The sequence below is a fragment of the Hydra viridissima genome, unplaced genomic scaffold (assembly GCF_058129835.1).
Source record: "Hydra viridissima isolate aposymbiotic clone 2 unplaced genomic scaffold, HvirCarnegie_v1 scaffold_10, whole genome shotgun sequence".
Taxonomy (NCBI): domain Eukaryota; kingdom Metazoa; phylum Cnidaria; class Hydrozoa; order Anthoathecata; family Hydridae; genus Hydra; species Hydra viridissima.
The window spans coordinates 8,549,159-8,575,787 of NW_028324309.1; the positions used below are offsets into that span (position 1 = coordinate 8,549,159).

Genomic DNA, 26,629 nt, shown 5'->3' on the forward strand with positions numbered 1-26,629 from the left:
TTCTAATAACAGCAATTACATTGAAAAAAAAATATTACTAAGATAATTGATTGTATTAGTTTATTTAAAGAATTAATATTTATTGCACCTCTTAGATACAGAGTCTAATAGATTAATTTTAATGGCACTTGATTGTGTACGCAAAAAAAATTGTGAGTTAGGGAAACTGACGTATTAATCTTTAGATAAACAGTCGATGACTTAGCTTCAAGAGCGTATAAATATCTGCATGTGATTTGAAATAAAATTCAATCTGAAATGGGTAACATGTTTAACTTTGCGTTTGCCTTAGTTATTCTGCTTATTTTGCAAGTAACCACATTATACAGTTTTGAAAAGAAAGGCTCTGTAACTACTTTTTGTCGGGCGAAACAATTCAAACAGATGATAAGTCACCCAGGTTGTCAAAGTAAGCCTATTGTCAACTACTTTTGCTACGGACAATGCGAATCTACATTTACGCCTACAATTAATAACAATGACTCAGTTTTTACAAATGACGCCGTTATTAAATGCTCTGCTTGTCGACCGACAGATCCTTACGTCCTAGAAGTATCGCTAAAGTGTGACGACGAAAGTATATACACAAGAGCAGTAGCGATTTTTAAGTTCTGCCAATGCATTCATCGAAAGTGCAACAAGATAAGCTACGAAAATGTTCTTAAAATGAATCACGATAATTACACACCATCCATTAGCACTCCACGCGTTACGCCGCTTCCACCAAAGAGAAACATTTTCAAAAATATGTCTACTAATGAAAGTCGATCAGCAAGGCGCAGAGCAAAGTGTTTAGCGAAAACTGGAGAAAAGCAGCAAGCTTGTTTTAAGAGATGGAGGAAAGACAAAGAAAGAGAAAAACAGGCAGCAGAAAAAAACAATCCTTCGCTGGTTGAAGATGGGACCCCTCAGACTTTAAAACAATGAAATTCTCCAGCAAGACTGCTTAAAAAATGGTGCAATATCACTGCGATTTCTCGATAAGCAAGTATTTCCATTATCGCTTTCTCGGCATTTTGCGTAATGAATTACTTAATCCGTTTGCATGAACGATTTGGATCAAAATTATTCATACCCACAACAACGTGATGTATCAATATTATGTTCGAAAATAATCTAAGATTATAACTATGTCAATAACGCTAATAGGCATTCCATTGGGTTGATTTGTACCAAAAATGTGTTTGAAAACTAAGTACATTTTATTTATGAATTTATTTAAAACATTTTTATATCGATTAATTCACTGTGTAAAACTTATACAGTATAAACTTATACAGAAGGAAACTCACGAAGAATTTGTATTTTTCTTTAGTTTGCTTTAATCACCACAAAACTTAAAATTTCTTAAAACTGTAAGCTGCTTTAAAAGGCATTTGATAAACTTTTTTCAGTTTTAACAGCCAACCAAAGTTTTAAAGGTCACTATATCAAAAAAAAAAAAAAAAAAAAAAAAAAAATGGTTTAGAGACGAAGCCTATCATGAAATATAAAAACTCCTATCTTTTTTTTTAAAAAGATAAAAGCTTCTAATCTTCTTTTAAAACTTATTATTATTGAAACGGTTCTGGCATCTATGGAGGGCTGTATTAATTCTACCAGATTATTTACATGTTTAACATTTTGTTACTTAATCAAAAAATTATATAATTATAACATAGATAATAACTATCAAATTTTTTTTAAACAGGTTTTGTCGATGTTATATATATCGATCCTGTATGTATATATATACACCGATATTATATACATTTATATCATATAAATATCGATATGAGAATTATCCTTATATAATAAATAATTATTGCAATGAATAGTTTTTAGTTAAAGTTAAGTTAAAGTTTTGGATGTTTTGTTAAGTGAAATGTTTCTTTAATGACGTAACAAAAACTTAAACGTCTCTTGATCAAGCACAATCAGTTTATCGCGGTGATTATATAATTATAGAATTATATAACTTATAAAAGTAGATAAAAGCTGTTTAATTTCATTATTTAAAAAGATATAGTTTTTTCTTTGTGTGGTTTAAAACAATTGAGTTATCTTGTTAAAGTTCTAAAACAAAATATAAAATCCTCAAGTCGAAACAAATAGCCATATTCTTTTTTCTATAAAAATCCTCAAGTCGAAACATATATCCATCTTCTTTTTTTTATATAAATCCTCAAGTCGAAACAAATAGCCATCTTCTTTGCTGCACTAAATTATTTAGAGTGACAGACTCTCGATAAAAAGTTGCATTTTTTAATCATCTTTATGAATTAAAGTTTAAACTTTGGTTTGTTCAAAACTTTGCTAATCGAGCAAATCGAGCTTTAATACTAACCCCTACTTCAATCTCGCCTAATTACTGAAGGGAGCAGTTCTATACGAAACAGAAAAGAAATAACTTTGATTTAACTTTGTTATTGAGTATATAAAACTAAAAGAAAATACAACTCAAAGAATATATAACTCAAAGATATTGTAACTTGAAGAATATTTAACTTAAAGGAAATATTTTTTTGAACTCAAAGAACAATTTTTAATAATATTTAACTCTGCTTTTGTAAAAAATTAAAGTTAAAAAATATATTAGATTTGTATGTGTATAAAAAAGATTCAAACTAGATATTTCTATATTCCTAAAGAATTCTTATAGAGGTAAAAAGCTAATTCAAGTTAAAAATTCACGAATTTGAAAGATTTTAATGCTTGCACTAAGAGTTTTGTTTAGTAAGTGATTCACAGCAGCAGGAGTCGAAGTTTGAAGAACCACTTTACGTCGTGGGAAAATTCCATTTCAGAATAAACACAATTCTCCATTTGAAATTCTCGAACAAAAAAATTTTTCTTTCAAGATACATTTGCATATTTATTTGTTTACTTAGACTGGTGCTGGTGCTGTTTAGACTGGTGCTGGTGCTGTTTAGTTGGTAATATCTGCGAGAAAAAATACTTAAATATCTATAGCTCAACAACGTGAGCGAAACTAACGTGTGAAAAAAGGGATGCCTTGAAGCTGACAATTACATTTAGTACATTAATTACCTGTTTTAGAAATCATCATGGGACACTTTATCAAAAGTTTAAATAAATAAGTGGTTTGATGCAAAAAAAGTGCTTCAATAGCGAGTTAGAAAGAATTTTAGTAAGATTTGATGTTTAACTTCAATAAATTTTTTTTTCAACAACTAATTTGATTGGTCACAGTTGGATACGAACTCAATGAAAATGCAAATGCATTTATGGTTTATTCATTTGAAATCCAGTTTTTGATTTTGGTTCTTCGGTGAAAAATATTCCTAAACTTTTTTTATTTTATACAACATCCTTAATACTAACCATGTGTATTGATATAAACTTTCAATTTTCTTTTGATCAATAAAAACACTTCTTGAGACAAATCATTTATGAACCCTGCTTCCCTGATCTCTATTCATTCAATTTTAAAATAACCGATTCTGGAATTCACAAGTAACAAAAATCAGAACCTTTTTTCTGGAAAACAAAAACCTTATTTCTTAACTTTTTTTTGATGCTAAAAATGCAAATTGTTAAAGCTTAAACTTTAAAACAAAATAAACAGCTTTTAGCACATGAAAAAAATGAAGAGCATAAGTTAGCTATGCTTTAACTCCATGTATTATTTCTGTATATTACTTTCTTCGCATCTTTCATAAGCAGATTCTTTTTAAAAAATCTAAACTTTTTTCATTATTCGAACATTAACATAGTTACCGAAGCAAGTAAACAGTTTAGACTATTGTTAAGACGTTTACGAATAGTGATGATCGGATTGTAATTACTAGAAAAAAAATCAGGTTTACATTTGACCATTTTATTTATTTAGTTTTTTAACACGTTCGCTTCACTACCTTTAAGCCATTATCTTTTATTAACTAACAATAAAAAAACAGAGAAACAAAAAATGGTCTTAAACCTCAAATATATATATATATATATATATATATATATATATATATATATATATATATATATATATATATATATATATATATATATATATATATATATGGTACTTAAAGTATCATGCCTAACGGAAATCATTAGCCATGAAATATAAAACAAAAAATAAAATAAAACCCTAACAAAATTACAAAACAAAGCTGTTGTGTGTTTTGACGACAAAAGAAAGAAAAAAAAAAAAAAAAAAGAAAGAAAGAAAGAAAGAGTTTAGACTTAGTCACTACAACCACCACATTTTACAAAATAGCCCCAATCTCAGAGGAAAAGCTAGTAACTACATATAATAAATAAACTATCCTTTGCATAACCAATACATTACAAGAAACATCGTCTCCCAACCTATTGTAACTTCCAACAACCTAAAAAAAGAAAAACCTATTACGGCATCAGCGAATCATCTCTCAAATTAAGATTCGCCAATCACCTAAAATTTTTCAATATAGAAAATTATAAGAACCATACTGAGTTATCAAGGTATGGAAGATAAAAGAAGCAAACTTTCCTTATATGGTTAAATGGAAAACATTTTTTATTTGTGTGCACATATACATATGCACACAAATAAAAAATCATAAGATGTACATACACACGAAGAAAAGAGTAATAAAGGTAATGAATGATGTTAAACGTAACTTTTTAGGTATAAATGATGGAATGACTTTTAGAAAAGATTCTTGGACTAAAGATTAAATCTGTTTTTAGAGTGTACGGAAGGGTATTGCAAGAAAATATAAACTGGTATATAATGGAATTTATTCCATGTTTAGTTGTCTGTTTTAGTGGGATAGTTAAGTTGTTATAAGTGACTGATCTTACATGTTGTCCCAGTATTAAAATAGTTATGAAATTTGATAGGGAGAAGATAGTGTTGTTAATTCCAGACAAAAGAACAATTAAAGAACTGGATGAAGCCATAAAACGAAAAATTTTAGATGTAAGATACAGAATGTCACTAGGGAAATTTCTTGTGCAGAAAGGAATTCTTCGTATTGCTTTATTTTGAAGTAAAACGATTTTAGAAAGCCGGTTTTCGATTGTCCTCAAGAAAAAGGCGGTTTTCGATTGTCCTCAAACTTGAAATGCATAGCGTTAATGAGAACTAAAAATTGAGTAATATATAGGTAGTAAAGTTTCAAAGTTAACGCAGTGCCGATTTAAAGATATGATTTAAACCACTGCAAGGGTATGTCGTGTACACCATAATAGTTAAGTTTTGATTGGAGAATGCCATGGTTACGATGTCAAAAGCTTTTTGTAAATGAATGCAAACGCCACAAGCAAAATTTCAATTATCAAGAGCAACTCTTATGCTTTCTGTAGTTTCGATAAGAGTGTGAGCTGTAGAATGCTTTTTAAGAAAATCAAGTTGGTGTTTATATAAGCAATGATTTTGGTTTAGGAAGTCGTATAATTTATTACGCATAACGTTTTCAAAAATTTGAATTAAAGTAGAAAGAATTGGACGAATGTTGTAGCAGTCAACCGTAGATCCTTTTTTGTGGACTGGAATAACTTCGGCCAGCTTGAAGACATCGGATGAATTCAGCTTTTTCAAAATTTTTAAAGCACCCTACCGCTTCAATATCTGAGCAAGATGATGAGATATGTGCTTTAAAAGTTGTGAAACCTCATTGGATGTATTGTATTTGAGCAACTTAAAGTTGAAATCTCTCATTAACATAGACTTTTTTTTGTCTGAGCTAATTTTCTCATATTGATTGATGACGGCGTAAACAATTAACTGTTAAGTTACTTTTTTTAGAATTTATTACTTCAATAAATATCGATTCGATTTCTTTACTTTTAACAAGGATCAGTTCTTATGTTGAAGTTTAAGCTAAACTTAGTTATATACACAATTTTATCGTGCAGATTAGATTCAGTTATCGCGATGATATCAGGCAAATTATCAAAAGATGATAATAGTATTTTAAAATCGTTAACATGATATGATAGTGAAGATATGTTGATATGGAGAAAACTTACAGAATTTCGAGACAAGTCATTGCACCTAGGAACATCTACATGCTTACAGTTGATTAAAGTGTAAGATAAGTCATTGAGTACCCCAAAAAGAGTATTAAAGTTTGCATTATCAAATTTTTTACCAGGTTAAATTTCAGTGACTTTCCTGCTAGTGTGGTAGATAGCTCAAGATCAGAAATATTAGTAAATCATGTTCAGAAGAAATAAAGTGGGAGAAAACTAAAACTCTTAAAGTAGAGACAAAAACATTTGACCGGAAGGCCCGTGAGTCTCTTGAGATACAGAAGCACCAATGTTCCCTTTTAAATGGCGGGATTAATCTCGATAATGGGCAATTTGTTAAAACTAAATTTTGGACACCATATTTCACGCTTTTACGTAAGGATAAAAAAAGGAAGAAGTCATTCAACTGCTGACGTCAGTTAATTTTAAACTGTTTTTTGTAACTTAAAATGATGCAAGTAACCATAATCCAGCGAAAGTTTCTTAAAATAAATTAATATTTGTATTTATAGAATACGTATTTTTTAATGCTTTCTTTTTAATATATATATATATATATATATATATATATATATATATATATATATATATATATATATACATATATGTATATATATATATATATATATGTATATATATATATATATATATATATATATATATATATATATATATATATATATCACTTGAATATTGACATCTTGTAGAATTTCTATGTATGTATGTATGTATGTATGTATGTATGTATGTATGTATGTATGTATGTATGTATGTATGTATGTATGTATGTATGTATGTATGTATGTATGTATGTATGTATGTATGTATGTATGTATGTATGTATGTATGTATGTATGTATGTATGTATGTATGTATGTATGTATGTATGTATGTATGTATGTATGTATGTATGTATGTATGTATGTATGTATGTATGTATGTATGTATGTATGTATGTAGGTATGTATGTATGTATGTATGTATGTATGTATGTATGTATGTATGTATGTATGTATGTATGTATGTATGTATGTATGTATGTATGTATGTATGTATGTATGTATGTATGTATGTATGTATGTATGTATGTATGTATGTATGTATGTATGTATGTATGTATGTATGTATGTATGTATGTATGTATGTATGTATGTATGTATGTATGTATGTATGTATGTATGTATGTATGTATGTATGTATGTATGTATGTATGTATGTATGTATGTATGTATGTATGTATGTATGTATACATATACATATATACATATATACACACACAGATTATTGTTATTGTAATAGAGAAAAACATTTGTGAGGATTTGTTACGCTCAGAGCTTTTTTTTCCATCAAATAATTTTTGATTTTCTGATAATATAGGGTTCGAAGTGACAGGGAATTCAGGAGGAGATAAAGAAAGTTAATGCATTCAAAGTGTTATTTTATTAATTCTTACTTATAGATGCAGCATTTTAATTTTTAAGGGTGAGTGAAAACGTCCAAGCCTTTTTAAAATGATTTATAGTAATAAATGCGTTTTTATATAATAAAGCATAAAAGAAGTTCAATCTTAATAAGTAATTCATTCTCATAGAATATTAATTCTTGATAAACAGTTCTTTTTAAAAACGCATCGTACGACTGATACTCAGCAGGAAAGAACGGTTAGGGGAACTAATTTGAAGAAATTCTCGCTGGGAAGTTTCTATTATTCTTTAAAAATGGAAAATCAAGAAGAACGCTTTTGAAGACTAATGATTATTTTTGATTTAATAAGATTTTTTAAAATGTTAAAACTATTTCGATAAATACCGGCAAATTAATGGCGGAAATTCGGTATTTCTCTTTCTCCAAAGAAAATTTAATATTTTGTTTGAATTTTTTAAAGCGCTCATTATATTAATAGTTTATGCTATTTATGTCTAAGTTTTCTATAATACAATTTACAACCTTTCAACAAAAATGAAAATGTCGACGTTAATTTACAACCTTTCAACAAAGTGAAAATGTCGACGTTAATTTATGGAGATACCTTTCTATAGTTTCAAGGTAAAAAAAATTTGAACTTCTGAAATCGTTCATTAAGACTCATCTTCAAAAGAAGATATTCATAGAAGAACGATGAGTTTTTTTATTTGAGTTGTTTTATTTGCATTTCACACGTAAATCCTGGACGTTTGCTGCTGATTTCGATTTCACACACAAACCCTGAACGTTAGCTGCTGATTTTTATAGAAACCAAAATTTGTATTGAAAGCAACGCTGTTTCTATTTCACCAATTTCATTTTAAAACTCCAACCAACGTTATAGACCTTTTGTGTTTACGTTTTAAAGATCTACAGAAGCATTCTCAAGACGTCGTGGAACTTCACAATAGTTGGACTAAAATTATCTTGTCGTTTAAAAAGAGCGTATTTAAAAAGTTATTTAAAGGGCGTATATAAAGGGCGTATTTAAAGAGATTGCAAATTTTTTTTCTTTTTTTTTTACAAAACTTTTGTTTTTTTTATAAAATGTTTTATAGAATAGTAACTTATGCAAAATAGATATTTTATTTCAACAAATTTCATTACGCGTACCATCCTCATTTAGTTAAAATCTTATGCTCATTAAAATCTTGTTTATAGAATTATAAAACGTAAAATACAAATATAAACCCCATGTTTTTTAGTTTTCCTAACGTTATTTCTCATTTTAAAAGAAAGGAGAAAATTTTTTTTTAAAAACCCCTTGTTCTTCGGCACTTTTTATGTTTCTCGTCTACACTTAATTTTTAAAATGAATTTATTTATTTTTATTAAAAACCGCTGTTCTTAAATTATAAAAAAGTTTTTGTGCAATAAAAACTAATTTTTGTCCTCTATAAATCTATAACCATTTTCTTGGGAAATATTTTTCATTTTATATACTATTTCCCCTCCTCACGCAAAAACCTTTGCAAAAGTTGACCGTCTGTAGCACAAGTATTTACTTGTACTGGATAAAAATAGTAAAAATGAAAAAGTTAAAAGCTTAATTAATATAGATTTAAATATTGAAAGATTTTGTGAATTTCATGTCAAACATAGATATAATAAATTAAATCTCTCTGATAATCACTGATTACAAATATTTATATGTAAATTTTTTTTTTTTATTAAGTATGTCTTTCCTACTAGCTCCTGTTGCTGTAATCGAATTCTTTTAGATAAAAAGGACATAATATGGCACTGATTTTTAATTAGATAAACCTTGATATCCGACCATGAAAACGTATTTCGTCACGAATGACAACAATATCAATCGCTGCGTCTATTTTGTAACGATTTTATATCAATTATTTTAATATCTTACGACAAAATCCGCTTTTCATGCGGCCAATAATCCCGTCAGAATTAAAATTGGCTATTGTTTGCCATATTAACTTATACAAAGAACACAGTTCACGTGTGCTGTTGTTTAACTTTCGTTGTTCATTCTTCCGACTCGAAATTGCATTAATTATTTACGTTCGTATGCTTTAATGGATTTTTTGGATCAATTCCATATTTCCACATTTTGTAATGCTTGCATAATAGTATCATTGTAAAGTAAATTAATTTTTTATTTACATTAATATAGTATTTACCACCTGAAGATCTCAAAGATAAAGTACTAACACTAAATGTACTTCATTTACTTTATGGGCTATCATGCTATGGCTTTATTCGTAAAGCTACTTTTCATTCTTGGTAAGTTCTTTCATTAAACTTTTATTTGGCCTTTCGCAAGTAGAAAAAGTTGTAAGTTTCAAATATTTCTGTTTTATTCTCAAATTTACGATTAGAAACAAATGCTTAATGTTGTTTGTTGTTGTTGTTGTTTTGACATTGCTAGTTGTAATTAACTTAAACTTTGCGCAAAATATTTACGATGTAATTATTAGTGATCATGAAAATGGCTTTAAAATTTATTCCACGGTATTCTATAACTCGGAAAAAAGTTCATTTTAAGATCACGCTTACCATTTTACTTAAGAAAAACCGAAATATTTGGATGTTTAGCGGGAAAATCCGAAAAAAAAATTTTTGCATAAGTATACACGTAATGAGGTTTTCATGACGAATTTTTAAAATGTATACAACTCCGAGTAATAATAATATTATAATGTATTAAATGTAATCAAAAGCAAACAAACATGAGAAAGAATTTCAATTTTGGAAAAGCAGTAATCTCAAATAAAAGAAAACAAGTTTTTGATTGGAAATCTTTGTTATTAAACGTTTTAAATGCTCTAAATCCCTCTCTAATAAATTTTAGCTCTTTTAAAATAAGAATTGCATGCATACCAACTTAGTTGTAATGTCTTTGGTTGTTATAAAATTTTTACTCTGTGAAATAATGGCTTTCAAATACAAAGTTTGTTTGAGCAATCAGTAAGCTTCTATGTTAACACATGGTTCAAATCATTATAGATGATTTATAATTTCTTCACTTGGATAAACTTAAGAGGATCTTGAAGGTGTACCAAGAGAAAATTTATACACCTCTTGTAGTTCATCTATATTAACTTCTTGGTAGCTCTGATTCCAAATCTAATATAAAATGTTATTACTAGATTTAGAAAATTACTGATTTTTGGCAGAATTTAAGCAAAATCTGGCAAATTAAAGTTATTCTCTGTAGCATCTTTTATAGACAGAAACAACTTAGGGGAATTTTTTAAACCATCTGTCTAATAAAAATGCTTAGAAAATTTTTGTAAAATAATTCCACTGCCAAATTAATTTGTTTTATTCTTTTCTCATACTTTTTTTATTTTACTATTTACATTTTTTTTCCATCCAAAATTTTGCAGATTCCTGTAATTTTGATCTAGAACTTTTTACATGTTAACACACTTGATCCATTTTATAAACATGATATTTACTGCTCTAGCATCTTTTTTATCTTAATGTGTATATGAATATAATACTACTTTTTTTATCTTAATGTATTTATGAATATAAAACTACTTTTGTATGCTTATCACTAATAAGCTTCTTCTAAACTTCATATAAATGTCAACTTTATAAATATGAATGTCAACTTTAAAAATAGTACAGCTACAAACTTTAATACTTTTTTTGTATGACTTAACTGAATCTTTTTTTAAATAAAAGCACAATGCTTAGGCTTAGTTAGATAAGTACATAAAATACTTAAAAATAAATTGTTAAAATTTATTAAAGGTTACGCAAAACCTGATGGGTGGATCTTTAAAATGGATAGTGGACCAGTTCAGTCATGTTAAAAAAGAAAGCATTTAGTCACTTGAAAAATAATTACCCAATTTTTTAATAAAAAAGGTTCAATAAAAAGATTTGAAATATTTAAAGGTTATTAAGGTTTATTACTGTTCAAATTAAATTAAATTTATAATTCCTATGATAAAGCATTAAGATAAGTTAATAAATAAAATAATCAAGTATATACAATACTCTTTAGTGGCTTTTACTACTGCAGCATCAATCAATATCTCACTTGGCTTTCTTTCACCTCTAGATGAAACATTAGGTCCGTTGTCAGTTCTTGGAAAAGAACTTGTAAGTTGAGATATTTTTTATTTTTATATAAATGTGAAAAAAATTTTGAGGTATCAGTTTTTAAACAAGAGAAACTATGTTTTACAGTTGTATTTGATTATTTTAGGAATCAGCTTTTAAGCTTGCTGTAAAAATTATTAATTCTGAACCCAAATACACAAATTATATTCAATTCAGAACAAACTTTCCTAGTAAGAGTTTATGTTTGTTAAATTCATTAATTTTTTTACTATGATATTTTCTTTTTTCCATTATGTTTTGTATAAAAATTTGAATAAAATTAAATTTGTTGGTTTTTAATTATTGATGATTTATTTAGCACAAATAAAAGATGAAACTGCCAATTCTAGTGATGCCTGCTTGAAAGCTGCTTCAGAATTCAATAGTAATGAGCTTATTGTTGGTGTTATTGGTGGCTATTATTCTGCCTGCTCTATCTCTTTTCAGAACTTCCTTAATGCTCAAGGTGTGTTTAGTGTATACATGCAAGGTGATATATGTCTAGTTGAAAAGTAACTTTCTAATTTATAAACAATTACAATTTTTTTTTTCACTGTTTACCATAAAATAGACATTACATAGAAAAGGTTTTTATTTATAAGCTCACCTTTCATATCATTTTAAATCTGTTATTATTGCAATCAAATTATTTAGTTAATAATCAGTTATTTTAAATAAAGTTTAAAAAAAAAAATATTATGAGGTATGCAGAAATTGAAAAAGCTTTCCTCTAAATTTAGTATTGATTTTAACTTAACATAGGAAATTTTATGTGTGATTAATAGAAATACACAGCTTTCTTTTATTGTTTTTTTTTTTTACATAGTACATTTTTTATATTGAAAGTAATGTACATGTTTTATATTGAAAGTAATATACATATTTTATATTGAAAGTAAAGCTGAGATTATTTGAACTCATTTTTTTTTTAGGTTCAATTCTGCCACAGATTTCCTATAGATCGCTTTCTACTGAATTATCTGATAAAGAAACATATCCACATTTTTATAGAGTTTCTTCAACCAATAAAGAGCAAGCTCAAGTTATTGTTGATATTGTTAAAAATTTTCACTGGAGTAAGGTAAAGTTTAGGTATAGCCTGTTCAACAATCATCTGATTAAAAACTCCTTCATTACTTTTCTCAATTTTTCTTTTTTTTTTTTTTTTTTTTGTTCAATTTTGAATTCTGTCATAGGTTGGAATTATACACTCTGATGACAAATTTTATGGGCAAGAATTAAGTAATGAAATTTTTTCAAAATGCAAATCCTCTAACATCTATATTGTTGAAAAAGTTTCATTTACATCTGGAGCAACACAGATAGAAGTAGATGAAAAGCTGCAGATTGTTAGTCTTTTAAAATGAATTTCTTTATTTATTGCAGTGTTTCAAAAAGGTAATTATCTTGTGTAAACTTTCATAAATTACTAAAATATTTTCCATAGATAAAGTCTTCAGGATCTCGAATCAATATCATAGTGGCACAAGGCCAAGATGTGTTCACTTTATTTAAAAACATAAAAGCCCAGGTGAATAATTTTAGAAAAAATGAAACTTTAGATTAACATGTAATAACTAAAAATCTGGACAAAATTAGAAGCAGTATAACTTTTTAACGGAGTCATCTTTTTTAACAATTTAAAAAGTATAATAACAAAAAACATCTAAGTTATAAAGATAGATTTATAAGTTTTTCATGCCATGATGACGAACAGTGTCTGCTCTTGTAAATGTGATGGCAGCAAGCGGATGTACACATTCTATGTCGATTCTTTTAATTGAAAACTCTATCTGCTTTTTAAGTTTGCCTAGGTTTTCAGCTTGCCAGTTTTTATTGTACCTTAATCTCTTAAGTTCAGACCAAAAATCTTCAATTAGATATAATTCTGGCACATTAGCAGGATTATGCTCTTTTGGTACAAATTCAATATTTTTTGCTTTAAGATAACTTTGTTATTTACGTGAATAATGTGACAAATCAAGATCAGGGCAAAAAACAATATTGTCATTTTTATGATGTTTTTCAATGAATTTCTCCAATCTAACAAGACATTTTGAAATATACACATCTTCATTGACTGCTTGGCCTGACGTAGCAATATACTGCTGAGAGATTCCCTTTGTAGAGAATGCAATCCAAATAAGTAATTTTGGCTCAAATTTGTCTTTTCTTTTTAATCTTACATCATTTGATGCTGCATTTATGTCAGAAAAGTAAAATCAAGTATTTCCAGAAATATTAGTGTTGCTTAAATAAAAATAAGATTCTTTATCAATAATAACAATTTCTTTCCGAAAAATTGAAACCAACCTGCAGCACTTTGAAAGAACAGCTGCTTTTTGAGCCGGTGTTCTTTTTGGTGTTTTAGTTTTTTTACGATAACAAATGCTATTTTTTTGGTGAATAACTTTGCATATGTATGGTTGTGATACATAAAATTGTTTTGCAAGACCACACTGTGAAATACTATCCTTTTGATCAATCGATTTTTTAAGGCACTTTATCTCTTTTGCAGGCATCTTTATTGCTTTGCGACCACTTCCGACTTTTCTTTCTGGTCCTATATTGTTCCCCTTTCTTTTAAGTATATTTTAAACAGTAGATTTGGGTACGTTCTCCATTCGAAAATGATTTACAATAAAGTTTTTCTTGTCATCCGGATGCAAATCCAAAAATGTGCACACTCGTTTTCTAAGGGAGTCTTTAAATGTATTAATAAAATATTTTTTAATAATACATTTAAAGAATTAAATTTGCAACAAAATAGAAGTGATTGCAATTTCATGAAGTTTTTCCTTTGTATTTTTATATTTACAAAAACTTTGTCCAGATTTTTAGTTATCACATGTTAAAAATTATTATATACAGCATTTGAGAAGAAAACATTTTAAATTATAGTTTTTTATAAGTGGTATCATTTTTTGTATTTGATTTTACATAAAGGAAATGAATGGTGCTGGATGGGTTTGGATAGGAGCAGATGGTGTTACAAGCTTAGACTTTGAAAGTGATCCAGTTGTAAAATCTGCTGCACTGGGGTTACTTGGAGTGAATCCAATGTGTAAATATTTTTAAATTAGTTTTTCATTATCTAGTAAATTAGTTTTTTTTTTACAACAATGTGTACTATTCTTGTATACATGTGTATATGCATTTTTTGGTCTTGTTTAGGTAAGTAACAAAGAATATATATTTACCATTGTTTCAAAAGTAAACAAAAATAAATCTACTTGTCTGGTACTTTAAAAATAGAAAATTCCTTTAGTTATAAAAGTTGTTTAAAATAGGCATATATGTTTATTTGTTCATTCAAAGTTTCAAAGTTTAATTTTAACAATAATTTAAATCCTGGTAATTTTTTAAAGCCTTAAAATAAGTTTGTATTCTACATTGGTAAGTTATTAAAATGTTTTTTTTTTTGAAAAAGTTTCAAATTATTTTATTTAACAACAGGAGTATAAAATCTGATGTATACTTGTTAAAAATATTTTATTTTTTATCAGTGTATAAAGGTCGTGACTTTTTTGATTTAATCATTAAATGGTATCAAACAGGAAATCAAGAAGAATACCCTGGGCGTATATGGAAAAAAATGGGTGTAAGTAAAAAAAGGATTTTTTTGTTTATTTTCATAGTAGTAAATTTAATTGTCCATTGTCTTAATAAAAAATGACAATAATTTCTAATTGTAACATTATATATTATTAAAACAATAATTTTGTAGCATTTTTAAAATTTAGAGTCCATCAATAAGTCCTTATGTGGGTCAGGTGGTACGTGCAGTCTCAACTCTACATTCTGTTCTTGAAAGGCTTGCAAAAGATGGGAGTTTTACACAAGTGAGATTTTTTAAAAATTTCCACCAGCTTGAGCTTTTGCTCATTGTGGTCTGCTGATATATGCTTGAAGCATGATTGTACTCTGAATTTATACATTTTATATAAACATCAAGATTTAAACAATCATGAAGCAATTTTTGAAATCAATTTTTTTTAACTTGATACAGGTTTGTATTTAGTAAATTTGTTGTTGTGTATGGTGAACTTTTAAGGGTTCTTGTTGTTGCAGCTTGTTACTCATTAAAAGTAATATATTTTCACTTAGTTAACAAATATTACAATTGTTCGCAAAATGTTACAAAAGGGTCTTGAAAACTTGAACTCTACATTACCTGCTAAAACAATGCTAGGTTAGTTATGCTTGAATTTTATTGTCTTTGGCTCTATTTCTTTAAAGGAAAACTTTATTTGGTATTTACTTTATGTAGGTGGTGATATATTCTTTAAGGAGAACAATGAAGCTAAAACTGAATTTACTATAACCAACTATGTTGTAAGATTTCACAGATTATATTTTAATTTGTTATCAGGAAAATGGATTAATACTGTTAAGTTTTTGTGTGATTATTTTCTAATATTATTCTCTCTTGTGTTATTTCTTAAACCTTTATACTATTTTTTTGTATTATTGTTATATTATGTGTGTATAATTATATATATATATATATATATATATATATATATATATATATATATATATATATATATATATATATATATATATATATATATATATATATATAATTTTTTAGAATGATGAATTTATTATAATTGGTTCATGGCAAGAAGGTTTGCTTGATTTAACCCGTGGGAATATCAAATGGCCTGGAGGTGGCTCTCAGACCCCTGTAGATCAAAGTAAAACAGGAAAAGAACTGTTTAGAATTGGTTTTGTTGCCCCTATCCACCCTTCACTTGGATCTCTTTCTGAGTATGGTAAAGAATGGGTATCTGCTTTCAATGTAGCTCTTGACATTATAAATAAAGATAGCAGCATTAACATTGAGCTTGGTGGATTTATATATGATGAAGGAATTGATGGTTCTAAATCATGCTTAGAGTTAGCAAAAGATTTGGCTGGGAAGAATTTAGTGGCGATTGTAGGAGCATATCGTTCTGAATGTTCCATGAAAGTTCACAATGTGCTAGGTATTGACACTTGACAAAATACAAAGTAGAAAGTTTACCCTTTATTCTGTGTTTCAAATGCTTTTGAAATTTCTCATTTTATAAGAAACCAAATAGCATCCTGTATATATGATATATTCCCAATTTTCATTCTTTTTTAACCAAAAGAATTGCTTGTTTTTGTAGTAAAAAAAACTGCATTTCTAGCCTCATTTTCAAAGAAGTATGTCCCAGTCACTCTACCAGCTAAAAGCTAGGGACATGTGAGTTAGAGTTTGAAACTTGATAAACTTGAAAAACTTGAGTATCTTGAACTATTTGACTATCAGTTATTTGAACCTGAAAAACTTGAAGAAAAAATTTGGCTAGTTTCTAAACACTCAATTGATTATTAAGTTTATAATATTATTTGATATTTGTTTTAATCAAGTTTAACATGTTTTTCAATATAATTTTTTTGTTTTCTAGTTAAAATTTTTAGTTTTACTACTTTAAAATTCTTACATTACTCTTACATTGATAATTAAATTTACAGCTTTTTTTTTTCTTTTCCAAACATTAACAAAAATAAACCTGAAAAAGTTGATTTACTATAAATTAGTTTTTGAATCCAATACCAACAAATTAAAGATTGACAAATTCAATATTCTCTCAGATGTAAACAAGTTTTTCAAGATTGTTTGCATTAAGTTTTGTTCATTTTCTTGAAGTTAAAGTGGTGCTAAAGTATTTGTCTAATTTAATCCTGATATCAGATTTGCTAGTTTGCTGCAGAATCTTCTTTCTCATTAAATGTCGGAGATGTTTAAGGAACAAGGGGTTCTGATTTTACAATGAAATTGTGGGCTGCTAAGGATACATCTTATGTAATCTTATACTTTTCCAAGTTCTTTAAGAGAATTCATAGTCAATGGATCCAGCATGTGTACCATTGAATACTCAATCAACTTCCAAAGTTGAATAGTAAAAAAAAGGCTTTCAAAAAAATTTTTTGAAAATTCTTTGAAGCCTTTGATTGAATCAATTACTTTGTTAACAATTGTATGGTTCCTGAATAAAGAAGAAATAATTTGATGAAGTATTGGTCCTTTCTGGCCTGATAAAAATTAAGAGGATCAAATTACTCCAGAGTTGGAATGCAGGTTTCAAGCACTGTAAATTCAAAGTAACTTAGGACAAGCTTATTAAATTTTGAATCCTTTGTCCCTCAATCTCAATTACAGCTCTTAAATTAGTATTGACTTTATAGAATGGAATTTGCTATTCCATCTTGTTTTACATGGCAAGTTTTTTACATGGCTAATTCTTCTTTAGTCTAATTTTAGAAAAACACATGTCTAATTAAAAAGCTTTCCAAGTGAGTGCTATTGTGATTATAAGCAAGCAATAAGAAGCATTTTGGTAGAGCATCTTTCACAACTTTTGTTTTCCAACAATTAGGTGAAGTGTGTGATCAGCACAAAGCATTTAAGTTTAAATATCTGTACTTAATTTCATTGCCAGCTTGATATTTGAAGCCATGATTGTGTACAGGCTGTCTGTGTGGTTCTTCTTGATTTTCCTATGGCATATTAATATAAGTTAAAAGGTCTTAAGCCCACTAAAAAATTCTAGAATTGAAAATTATCATTAATAAAATGTGTTGTAAAAGACATATAGGCATAATTGCTCCTGCTCATCCAAATATCAGTTGTGAATACTATGCCACCAACTCTTTTGAATGACTTTTTTTTTAACTCTTGTTAACGGTATCTTGAACTATGTTATACAGCAAAGGTAGTTTCTGTCTGGATTATGATGTACTTGACTTGACAGTCATTTTTGGCTCCCATGTTCATGAGCCAACAAAATCCTCTCTTCAAGGCTGTATTAAATAGAACATCACCCTCACAGATAAAAGCTGCCGTTTCAAAATTGAGATGTATTTGCTTTGGATCACTGAACTCTTAAGGAATTGATTGTAGGTTGATAAGGCTTAGTTTTTTCCAATTTGTACCACTTTGCTGAAGGTACAGCTGGTAGCTTACTGAATGTAGTTTTTGATGACTCTTGAGAAGCTTTTTTAAATTATGCCACTTCATCTTTTTTTCATCTTCATCAATTTAACCCTTGTTTTTCTGCTTTTCTCTTCTTTTACTTGTTGAACTTCTGCATACTGTCTTGGGGGTGAAGACTTTTCAGTTAATTAAGTCAAGATGTCGTAAATGAATGTGTAAATAAAATAATAAATGTGGTCTTAAAATTTTGATATTTGGCTTTTTTTACATCTTTTTTGTCTTAGTGAAGTAATTCCATGCTGGACTCCTGTTTGCAATTGTAAAGAATTTCTAGACTCACTTAGAAGTCTAGAAGCTCTAAAGAAATAAAACAATTTGTTTAATTAATGTTATCCAATAATTTAAAAAAAAACCAAATAATTATTTATAGGGTTGTAATTTTGCTTTATAGGCCTTTATCACAATGAGCCTTCATCCCCAGTATTATAATAATCATCTTTTAACAAAATATTAGCTACCAAAGTTTGCTAGTGTGATAAAGGCCTTAAAGTAAGAGTTTTGCTAGTGTAATAAAGCCCTTAAAGTAAGAGTTTTTTTCGAGTTTGGATAATACTATATTTAACTGCAGCTATGTTATTGAGTGAACTATGGGGCCACACACCTTTTTCTCCAGAATCAAATTAATTTTCTCAAACTTTTAACCAATCTGATTTTTAATCAATCTGATTTTTAATCAATCTGATTTTTAATCAATCTGATTCAAACTGACGACTCATTTTTTTTTTTTTTTGACTGAAGATTCCAAAAAACTATTTTTTTCTAAAAGAATTTCAGAAAAAATGGGAAGTAAATAATTTTCACTATTTTTTAAATGTATTAGCAACATTTTTATATAATTTATGTTCAGAAATATTAATGGTTAAGTATAATGCTTTTGAATTTTCTAAACATAGCTTTTTGTACCAATGCTCCCTTACATGGGAGCATTGGTACACAATGTGTTTACATTGTTACAGTAAAAAATTTCATCAAAAAAAAGTGCAATTTGAATGAAAAAAAAAAACAGATTTTAAAAACAGCAAAATATTTTACAACATATCAAGAAACATAAATAATTTATTTAAATAACTAGTTTTTAATCAATTATATTTAAATTGCATAGGTGCATAGTGTATGAATGCAAAACATTTGAGAATAAGAATCACATTGTAAAAAATGTATTTTGTCACACTTTCACACTTTACCAAGTTTATATGTAATCTAAAGAACAGATATTAAAAATTCTTTACCAATGTACTGTCCTGATTTCAATGTACCTCCCGATTTCCTTACCCATTATAATGGGTGCTTCAAAGTGAATATTTTTTTTATGTACTAATAAAAATCTTTTTTTTTTTTTTTTGAGTTTTAGGTTTAAACTTATGTTTGAACAAATTAAAACAAAAAACACTCAAAAAAAGTAGCATACTCAACATACTCAATTTAAAGTGAAAAAAATCAACTTAGTGGCAAAAAAATTTACAGGTAACAAATGCTTAAAACCTAACAATATTTTCAATGGAAGAATTGATTATAAACAATATTTGGTATCTGCATTCAAAAGTTGAAATTGATTTAAAATGGTTGAATATTTGGCTGTGTATCAATGCTTACCCTGTACCAATGCTCTCTCTCCCCCCCCCCCCCTCTCTCTCCTATAGAAAAGTTATTGGATCACCCTTTATTGTTAAAAAACACTATAAGAAAAAAGCATCAAAGTTTACTCTGTTATTTTTCTTTTACATTTCTTTTGTTAAAGAAAATTTTAAGTTTTAAAACTTTTTTAAAATTTGTCAAATGTTTAGTTTCAAAGAAAATTCCAATTGTGTCTTATGCTTCATCATCAAAGTTGTTGTCTGACAAGTCAGAGTACAAAAATTTTTTCCGCATTGTTTCAAGTAGTGCAGATGAAAGTGAAGTGTTAAAACATCTTGTTTTAAAATACGCTTTTAAAGATGTAAGATTTCTTTATTAAAATTAATTTAAATATAGTTTTAAAATATGTACAGTTTTTTAACTTTTAACTTGTTAAGTTACATGTTTGAAATCATTATACTACTTTATCAAATTATTTAGTCTATTATTTAGATAGCAGTTCTCTATGGTGATGATTTTGGTTCTGCAGAAGTTGTAGAAACCTTTATTACTCTAATTAAAGATTGCAATGTTTCTATTACGGCTAGTCAAAAATTTCCATGTCATTCAAACTCAAGTATTATCCGAAATCATGTTCTTCAAGTAATTTTAAATATTTTGGTTAATCTTATGATTAAAAATGTTTTTGTTTGATTTTCATTTGAATTCTAAGTTTTAAGGCATTGAATACTATTTTAGCATGAAGAACCATATCTTTGGGTCTAATTCTAAAGTTTAAAGAATATTTTATTTAGATTAGGCAATCTGGTGCTCGGGTTATTATAATGGCTGCCCTTCCAAAAGATTCCCTTACAGTTGTAAATCTAATAAAAGAATTAAACATGGTAGGAAAAGGATGGATTTGGTTTAGTTCAACTAGTGCTTCCCTTAATCATTTTAATTCACACTCAAATGCAAATATAAATGGGATGTTGGGAGTTCTACCAAAAGGTGGTAATGGAAAAATTTATGCTGAACTTTTGTCAGCGTGGAAATTAAAAGATAGTTTGAAATATCCTGGGATTATCCATTCTACTGTAAGCTATGTTTTGCTAACAAGATGTATATAAAGTATGAAGACATGTAAAAGATATAAATAGAGAATTAGAGATAAAAATATATAATGACAATAATTTTTAAGCTATATATTTACATTTTGCAATGTGTTCAAAAAAATTATCATTTGCTGTTAAATTCTAAAAATGCTTGGATTTCTAATTTTATGAAAATAATATTTTGGCTTGATTTTACCACTTTAAAACTAATCTGTAAATAATTTCTGTAGACACTTTTTGAGTCTTTACCATATACTGCACAAGTATACGATGCTGTAAATGTAATTGCATTAGCATTATCAGATCTTGTTGCTAGAAAGGTGGTCACTCATACAACAGGAGTAATGTTAATACGAAGTATGCTTATGCAAAGGATACGCGATTTTGACAGCACTTCAAATGGTTTTTTAAGTGCTACATCTTTTGCAGGAAAAATGTATTTTGACAATCTACAAAATGGTCCACCTATTTATGATGTTGTGAATTTACAAGTAAGATATTTAAAGATTTTAGTTCAAAGCTATAAATTTTTCAAAACCTTTTTACTTATCCTGCTTTTTTTTTAGGACACAAAGTGGAGAACTGTAGGTTATTATGATGGGACAGTAAACCGGTTGATTGAATTTATTGCTGATCCAATCTTTCCTGGAGGAGGAACGCTGCCTGTTTTATCTACTGGAAAAGTAATTTATGAGGTAGCAGCATTTCTTCCAAACAGTAACAAACTTGGTGAATTAGCTGAAGTTGGGAAACTATGGGTGTGTTTTTTTATTTGTTCATTAAAAAATATTTCTTTGTTTATTTGTGATATAGTTATGAATGTTGATGGTATTATAATAGTGATGTTATTTTAGGTAGGCTTAGTAAGTGATTAAAAGGAGATGGCTAGAATGAATACTTTATATCTTCTTGTAATTAAGGAATGGATATATGCTTTTGTGTCTTGGTGCTGGTATTATGGTTGATGTTACACTTAAAAGACATTAAAGATCTCAATAATTTAGAACTTTAATACTAATGTTTTTAATTATAAAAATAAGTAGACAAGAAGTTTATGTGGAATAAATTGCATTGACTTCTTTTCAATATTTTATTTATTTTTATTTTCTTTTGAGTTATTTTTATTTTTATTCTACTTTTTCTTTCTATTTAGAGCACTGCATTAAAAGGTGCAGTTAATTGGGTAAATAAAAACGAACTACTGAATGTTGGGTTTGATTTGACTGTATTTGATGCAGGTGTTTCCCCATTAGATTGCTACCAGGCTGCCTTGGTATAGTCATAGTATTTCTTTGGTTTGTTTTTTAAAAAGTATTTTTTTGTTTTTAAGTTAAATTTTACAATCAAAATAAATTAAAAAATGTTTAAAAAATCTTCTTTTCTAGAATATTCCTGCAACTATCGATCTGGTTATAGATGCATCACCTTCTTTATTTACTGATAAGATTTATTCTGCCATAGAAGAAAAGTCTTTACCCATGCTTACATTTGCTTCGCCATCATCTATTATTTCAAAAAAGGAAAATTTTTCTAATTTATTTCGTGTTTGTCCTTCAGATACTTATCAAGCCATGGTATTAGTTGAACTAATTAAAAAATTTTTCTGGGAAAAAATTGGAATTTTAACAGTTAAGGGGAAGTATGAAGAGGCCTTAGCTGCTGAAATAAAGGATATCTTAAAAAGCACAAGTATTCAGGTAACTACTCTGGTTATCTTTGAGCCAAGTGCTGATACAAAAACTGAAAAAATGAAAGAGTTAAAGCAAAGTGGAGCTGCAGTGAACCTTATTATCGCAAATCCTAAGGATGTTTTACAGATTTATCAAGAGGCATTTGAAATGGTATGTTGCTTCTGCTTTCATTATCTTTTTCAAGATAATATCCAGCAGACAATCAGCTAAGGCATCCAAAGATGTCCTAGAGACAAATACCTGCTGGGTAGTAGATCAGTTTAGTTGTAGTTTTTCTATTACAAGCCACAAAATGGAATTTTTTGATAATTCATTTTAGAAAAAAAAGTCTCAAAGTATCTTAAAAGTATTAAAATCATTTATTTTAATTGGTCATCACAAGTATGATAATATCCTTTTAAGTTTTCACTTTTTTCAATATTTTGCTTTAGGGTATGACTGGCAAAGGCTGGACATGGATTGGTTCAGAGGGGGCTACTTCAGCTAGTTTTAAGAGATCACAAAATCTTCAGCACAATATGCAAGGAATGATAGGAATTAGACCCAAAGTTGGTTATGGAAGTTTATTTGATGTAATCTACAATGAGTGGCTCAATTTAGAACCAGCTGCTGAGAAAAATGTATTTGATCAGTTACACTAATGCTACTTTAAAAAAAATTAAGTTTAATAATTTCTTTGACAGATTGAACAAATGACTGAATTGTTAATCACACAAATGATTGACTTGTTAAGGATTATTTTTTATTACGCACTTAAACTGTTAAGTTCATACTTAGTTAAGTTCTTTCAACACAAGTATGACTAAATACATTCTACTTTAATTTTTAGATCCCATATGTATCACAAGCATTTGATGCAATTATTGTATCAGCTTTTGCAATGCATCAGCTTCATGCTGACAAATTAATTACTCCAGTAAGTAACAATAAAATATGAAATTTATCTTCTGCAGACTTTTTACATAATATAATATAAGTTAGAAACAAAATATGCCCATGGGATGCCATAGTAGTTTACACTTAATAAGTGATGCACCTTTTGTTAAAATCCTCAAGTTTGCTTTTCTTGTAATTGTCATTTTCAGTTTGATATTTCTCAATTTAAAAATAATAACTTTGATATTTAATAAGATATTGTCATAAAAGCCCTGTAAAAGTTTTTGTATTTTATCTTTGAACAAAATTTTATAGCCTTTTTTTTGTGTGAAAGTAACTTCATGACGTTTAGTGGGTGATATTTGAGTTTTAAAATTATGTCATTTCAGAGTTCAAGTTGTGTATTTTTTAAAATTTGTGAAAATGCATACAATATTCTATTTTTACAAAAATTCTTGCAGGATTTTTTTAAAAGTAACTTTTAAGTACCTTGATATTACCTTCATAGGTCACCACAAAAGAGGTTTCAAGGAGATTATTTATAAAGCAGTTAAAAAGTATGAAAAATGAAATAAACGGTTATGATAGTTCAACTGGTAAAAGACTGTACTTTGACTATTACCAGGATGTGATTCCCACTTTTGATCTTATCAACCTAAATGTATGTTTCGAATTTAGCGTTCTTTTGAAGAAATAGAATTTTAAACCATTTTTTCCGCTTATGATTGAGTAGTTTTTTTTAAATTTGTTTTTTCTAAGAATGTATGTTTTGGTATTATAATAGTTTGAGGAGCCAATTTATTTATGTAAAGGAGATTATTTATTTGTGTAAAGGGAGCCAATTGGGTTTCATTTGGAAGTTACGAATATGGAAATTTGGATATAACTAGGTATGATCCACAAGTTGTCTATTCGTATTAAGTACTCATAATATGATTAAAGTTCGCTTTTGTTTTAACTCTAAATTTAAAGTTTGTTTAGTTTTTTCAGCCTCTCCATATACTGTCTATTTTCTAGGAAGGTTGTATGGGCAGGAGGTACTATAAAGATTCCATCAGCAAATCCTCCTAAGTATGATTCGTTCAGGATTATATTTGACTAGTTGATCATTGCGACTGCTAAATCATGTTGATATTTTTAATCATATCTTTCTCTAAAAGAAGATTTAAAATTATTATTTCGCTTATTTTTCATTTTATTTTTCCGAAATATTCTTCAATATCTTCTATCTACAACATTTAGTAAAAACGAAAAACAAGATGCAGAGAGCGAAGGAACTTCTGACGCTCTTATCGTTCTTGCTGTAGTTTTTAGCGTCTTTGGCTTTTTGGTGATCATCTTTATGATTTATATTGTTCGTAGGGTAAGACACCGGCATTTGTACATGCAGGTTAGTATCGTAGAATTTAATTTCATATGTTTTTATCAAATTTTAGTTAGGGATTTATCAACTTATTTTTAATTGTTGGTTTGTTTTTATCTGCACAAAGGGTTTTAATTGTTTTAATGTTGTTTTTTGTTGTTGTTCTCTTTTTGTTGCAGAGCGATTTAAACCAAGGTGGAGTATTTTCTGTATTATATGGTCATAATGTGAGCAGAACAAATGCCACTGCTGCAATAACCCGCCCATCAAGTAATTGGCAAACATTAAAATCTGATTTTTCACCGGAAGCCACATTAAGATTAGTGGATCCGAAATTGGAATGGAATGCTGTGTAAATCACATTGGTGGTTTTTAAGGAAGCACGATTGTATTGTAGCATTTATATCGAAATTCGTTTACAAAGATAAACAAAAAATAACAATTAAAATAAATGCTTCGTTAAACGACTTGCAACTTAGTTGCTTAACTTTAGATCTTTAGTTTGAATGATCGATGTCTTAACGCTTTCTATATGAAATTGTTTAACTTTAAGAATTATTTTTTAAATTTTAATATTTAAAAAGTTTTAAATGAAATGCATTTTTTGGAAATAAATATTTGCTATTATTTTGGCATTTTTATATAATTACTTAGATGTATAAATTCTACATTCTTTTATTGAATTCCTTAAAAATCTAAAAAATGTTAATTTTAAATTAACTTTTTATAAATATCAGCTTAATTCTCTAATTTTTTCAGTATATGAAAAATATTTTCTTTACTTTTCTTTTTACAAATTTAAAAAAAAAAGGTTTTATTTTTACGATATATTTATTTTAAGTTTCTTCAATAAATATTTATTCTTTATTGTATTAAAAATTATAAATTTTTACGTAATAAAATTGTAAAAATATTAAAGGTTATACAAATCTTACTGCTGATAAATATGTTCAATTATTGCATATTTATTTGTTTGCCTAAAATGTACGAATGTATTAAAATACATTTCCTCATGTTTAAATTGGCTGAGATTTTAGACTCAACAGTGCATGGCTATTTAAATTCCAGGCCTATTACTCGACAATATCGAAGTAAAGATTTAAGGCCAATACCTACAAACACGCGTCAAGTGTTGAAATGTTCTCGATGAATTTAAAACTTATCCTCTGACTTACAATGACGTGTTGCATATTTATCAAACAAAATGGATTGATAAATTTTCTAAAGTTATCGTTTGATTACAAGTGCAATGAGAAAATATGTATTCAATAAAAAAAAAGAAATTTTTTTTTTGGTCTACCGAGGTGATTATGTTTTTTACTTTTATACACTGTAGTTTTCATCAAAAATTATTTGTAAAAGAAAATGAAGCTAGCATATCTGATTTAGTACAGAGTCTTAGTGTAGCAGAGTTTTAAAGTATATAAATAAAGCGAGTTTTCATAACAACAATATATGGAAACGTTTTTGCATCTGGTTTTAGCAAACAGGAATTTAATCTACT

The 26,629-nt window shown here is 27.7% G+C and overlaps 1 protein-coding gene across 1 annotated transcript; it reads left to right on the plus strand.

Moving 5' to 3' along the window:
* The first annotated feature begins 9,403 nt into the window (after positions 1 to 9,403).
* Positions 9,404 to 25,577, plus strand: LOC145181247 (uncharacterized). Its single transcript, XM_090100134.1, has 27 exons — positions 9,404 to 9,666; positions 11,402 to 11,499; positions 11,606 to 11,690; positions 11,819 to 11,965; positions 12,432 to 12,580; positions 12,696 to 12,848; positions 12,947 to 13,030; positions 14,446 to 14,563; positions 15,006 to 15,100; positions 15,243 to 15,341; positions 15,607 to 15,691; positions 15,770 to 15,834; positions 16,094 to 16,490; positions 20,311 to 20,462; positions 20,594 to 20,743; positions 20,896 to 21,177; positions 21,426 to 21,686; positions 21,762 to 21,953; positions 22,349 to 22,468; positions 22,581 to 23,036; positions 23,318 to 23,506; positions 23,716 to 23,802; positions 24,271 to 24,423; positions 24,597 to 24,652; positions 24,780 to 24,833; positions 25,005 to 25,152; positions 25,305 to 25,577. The coding sequence occupies exons 1-27, from the start codon at positions 9,600 to 9,602 to the stop codon at positions 25,479 to 25,481; spliced, it is 4,119 nt and encodes a 1,372-aa protein (XP_089956260.1). The 5' UTR covers positions 9,404 to 9,599; the 3' UTR covers positions 25,482 to 25,577.
* Positions 25,578 to 26,629: the final 1,052 nt, after the last annotated feature.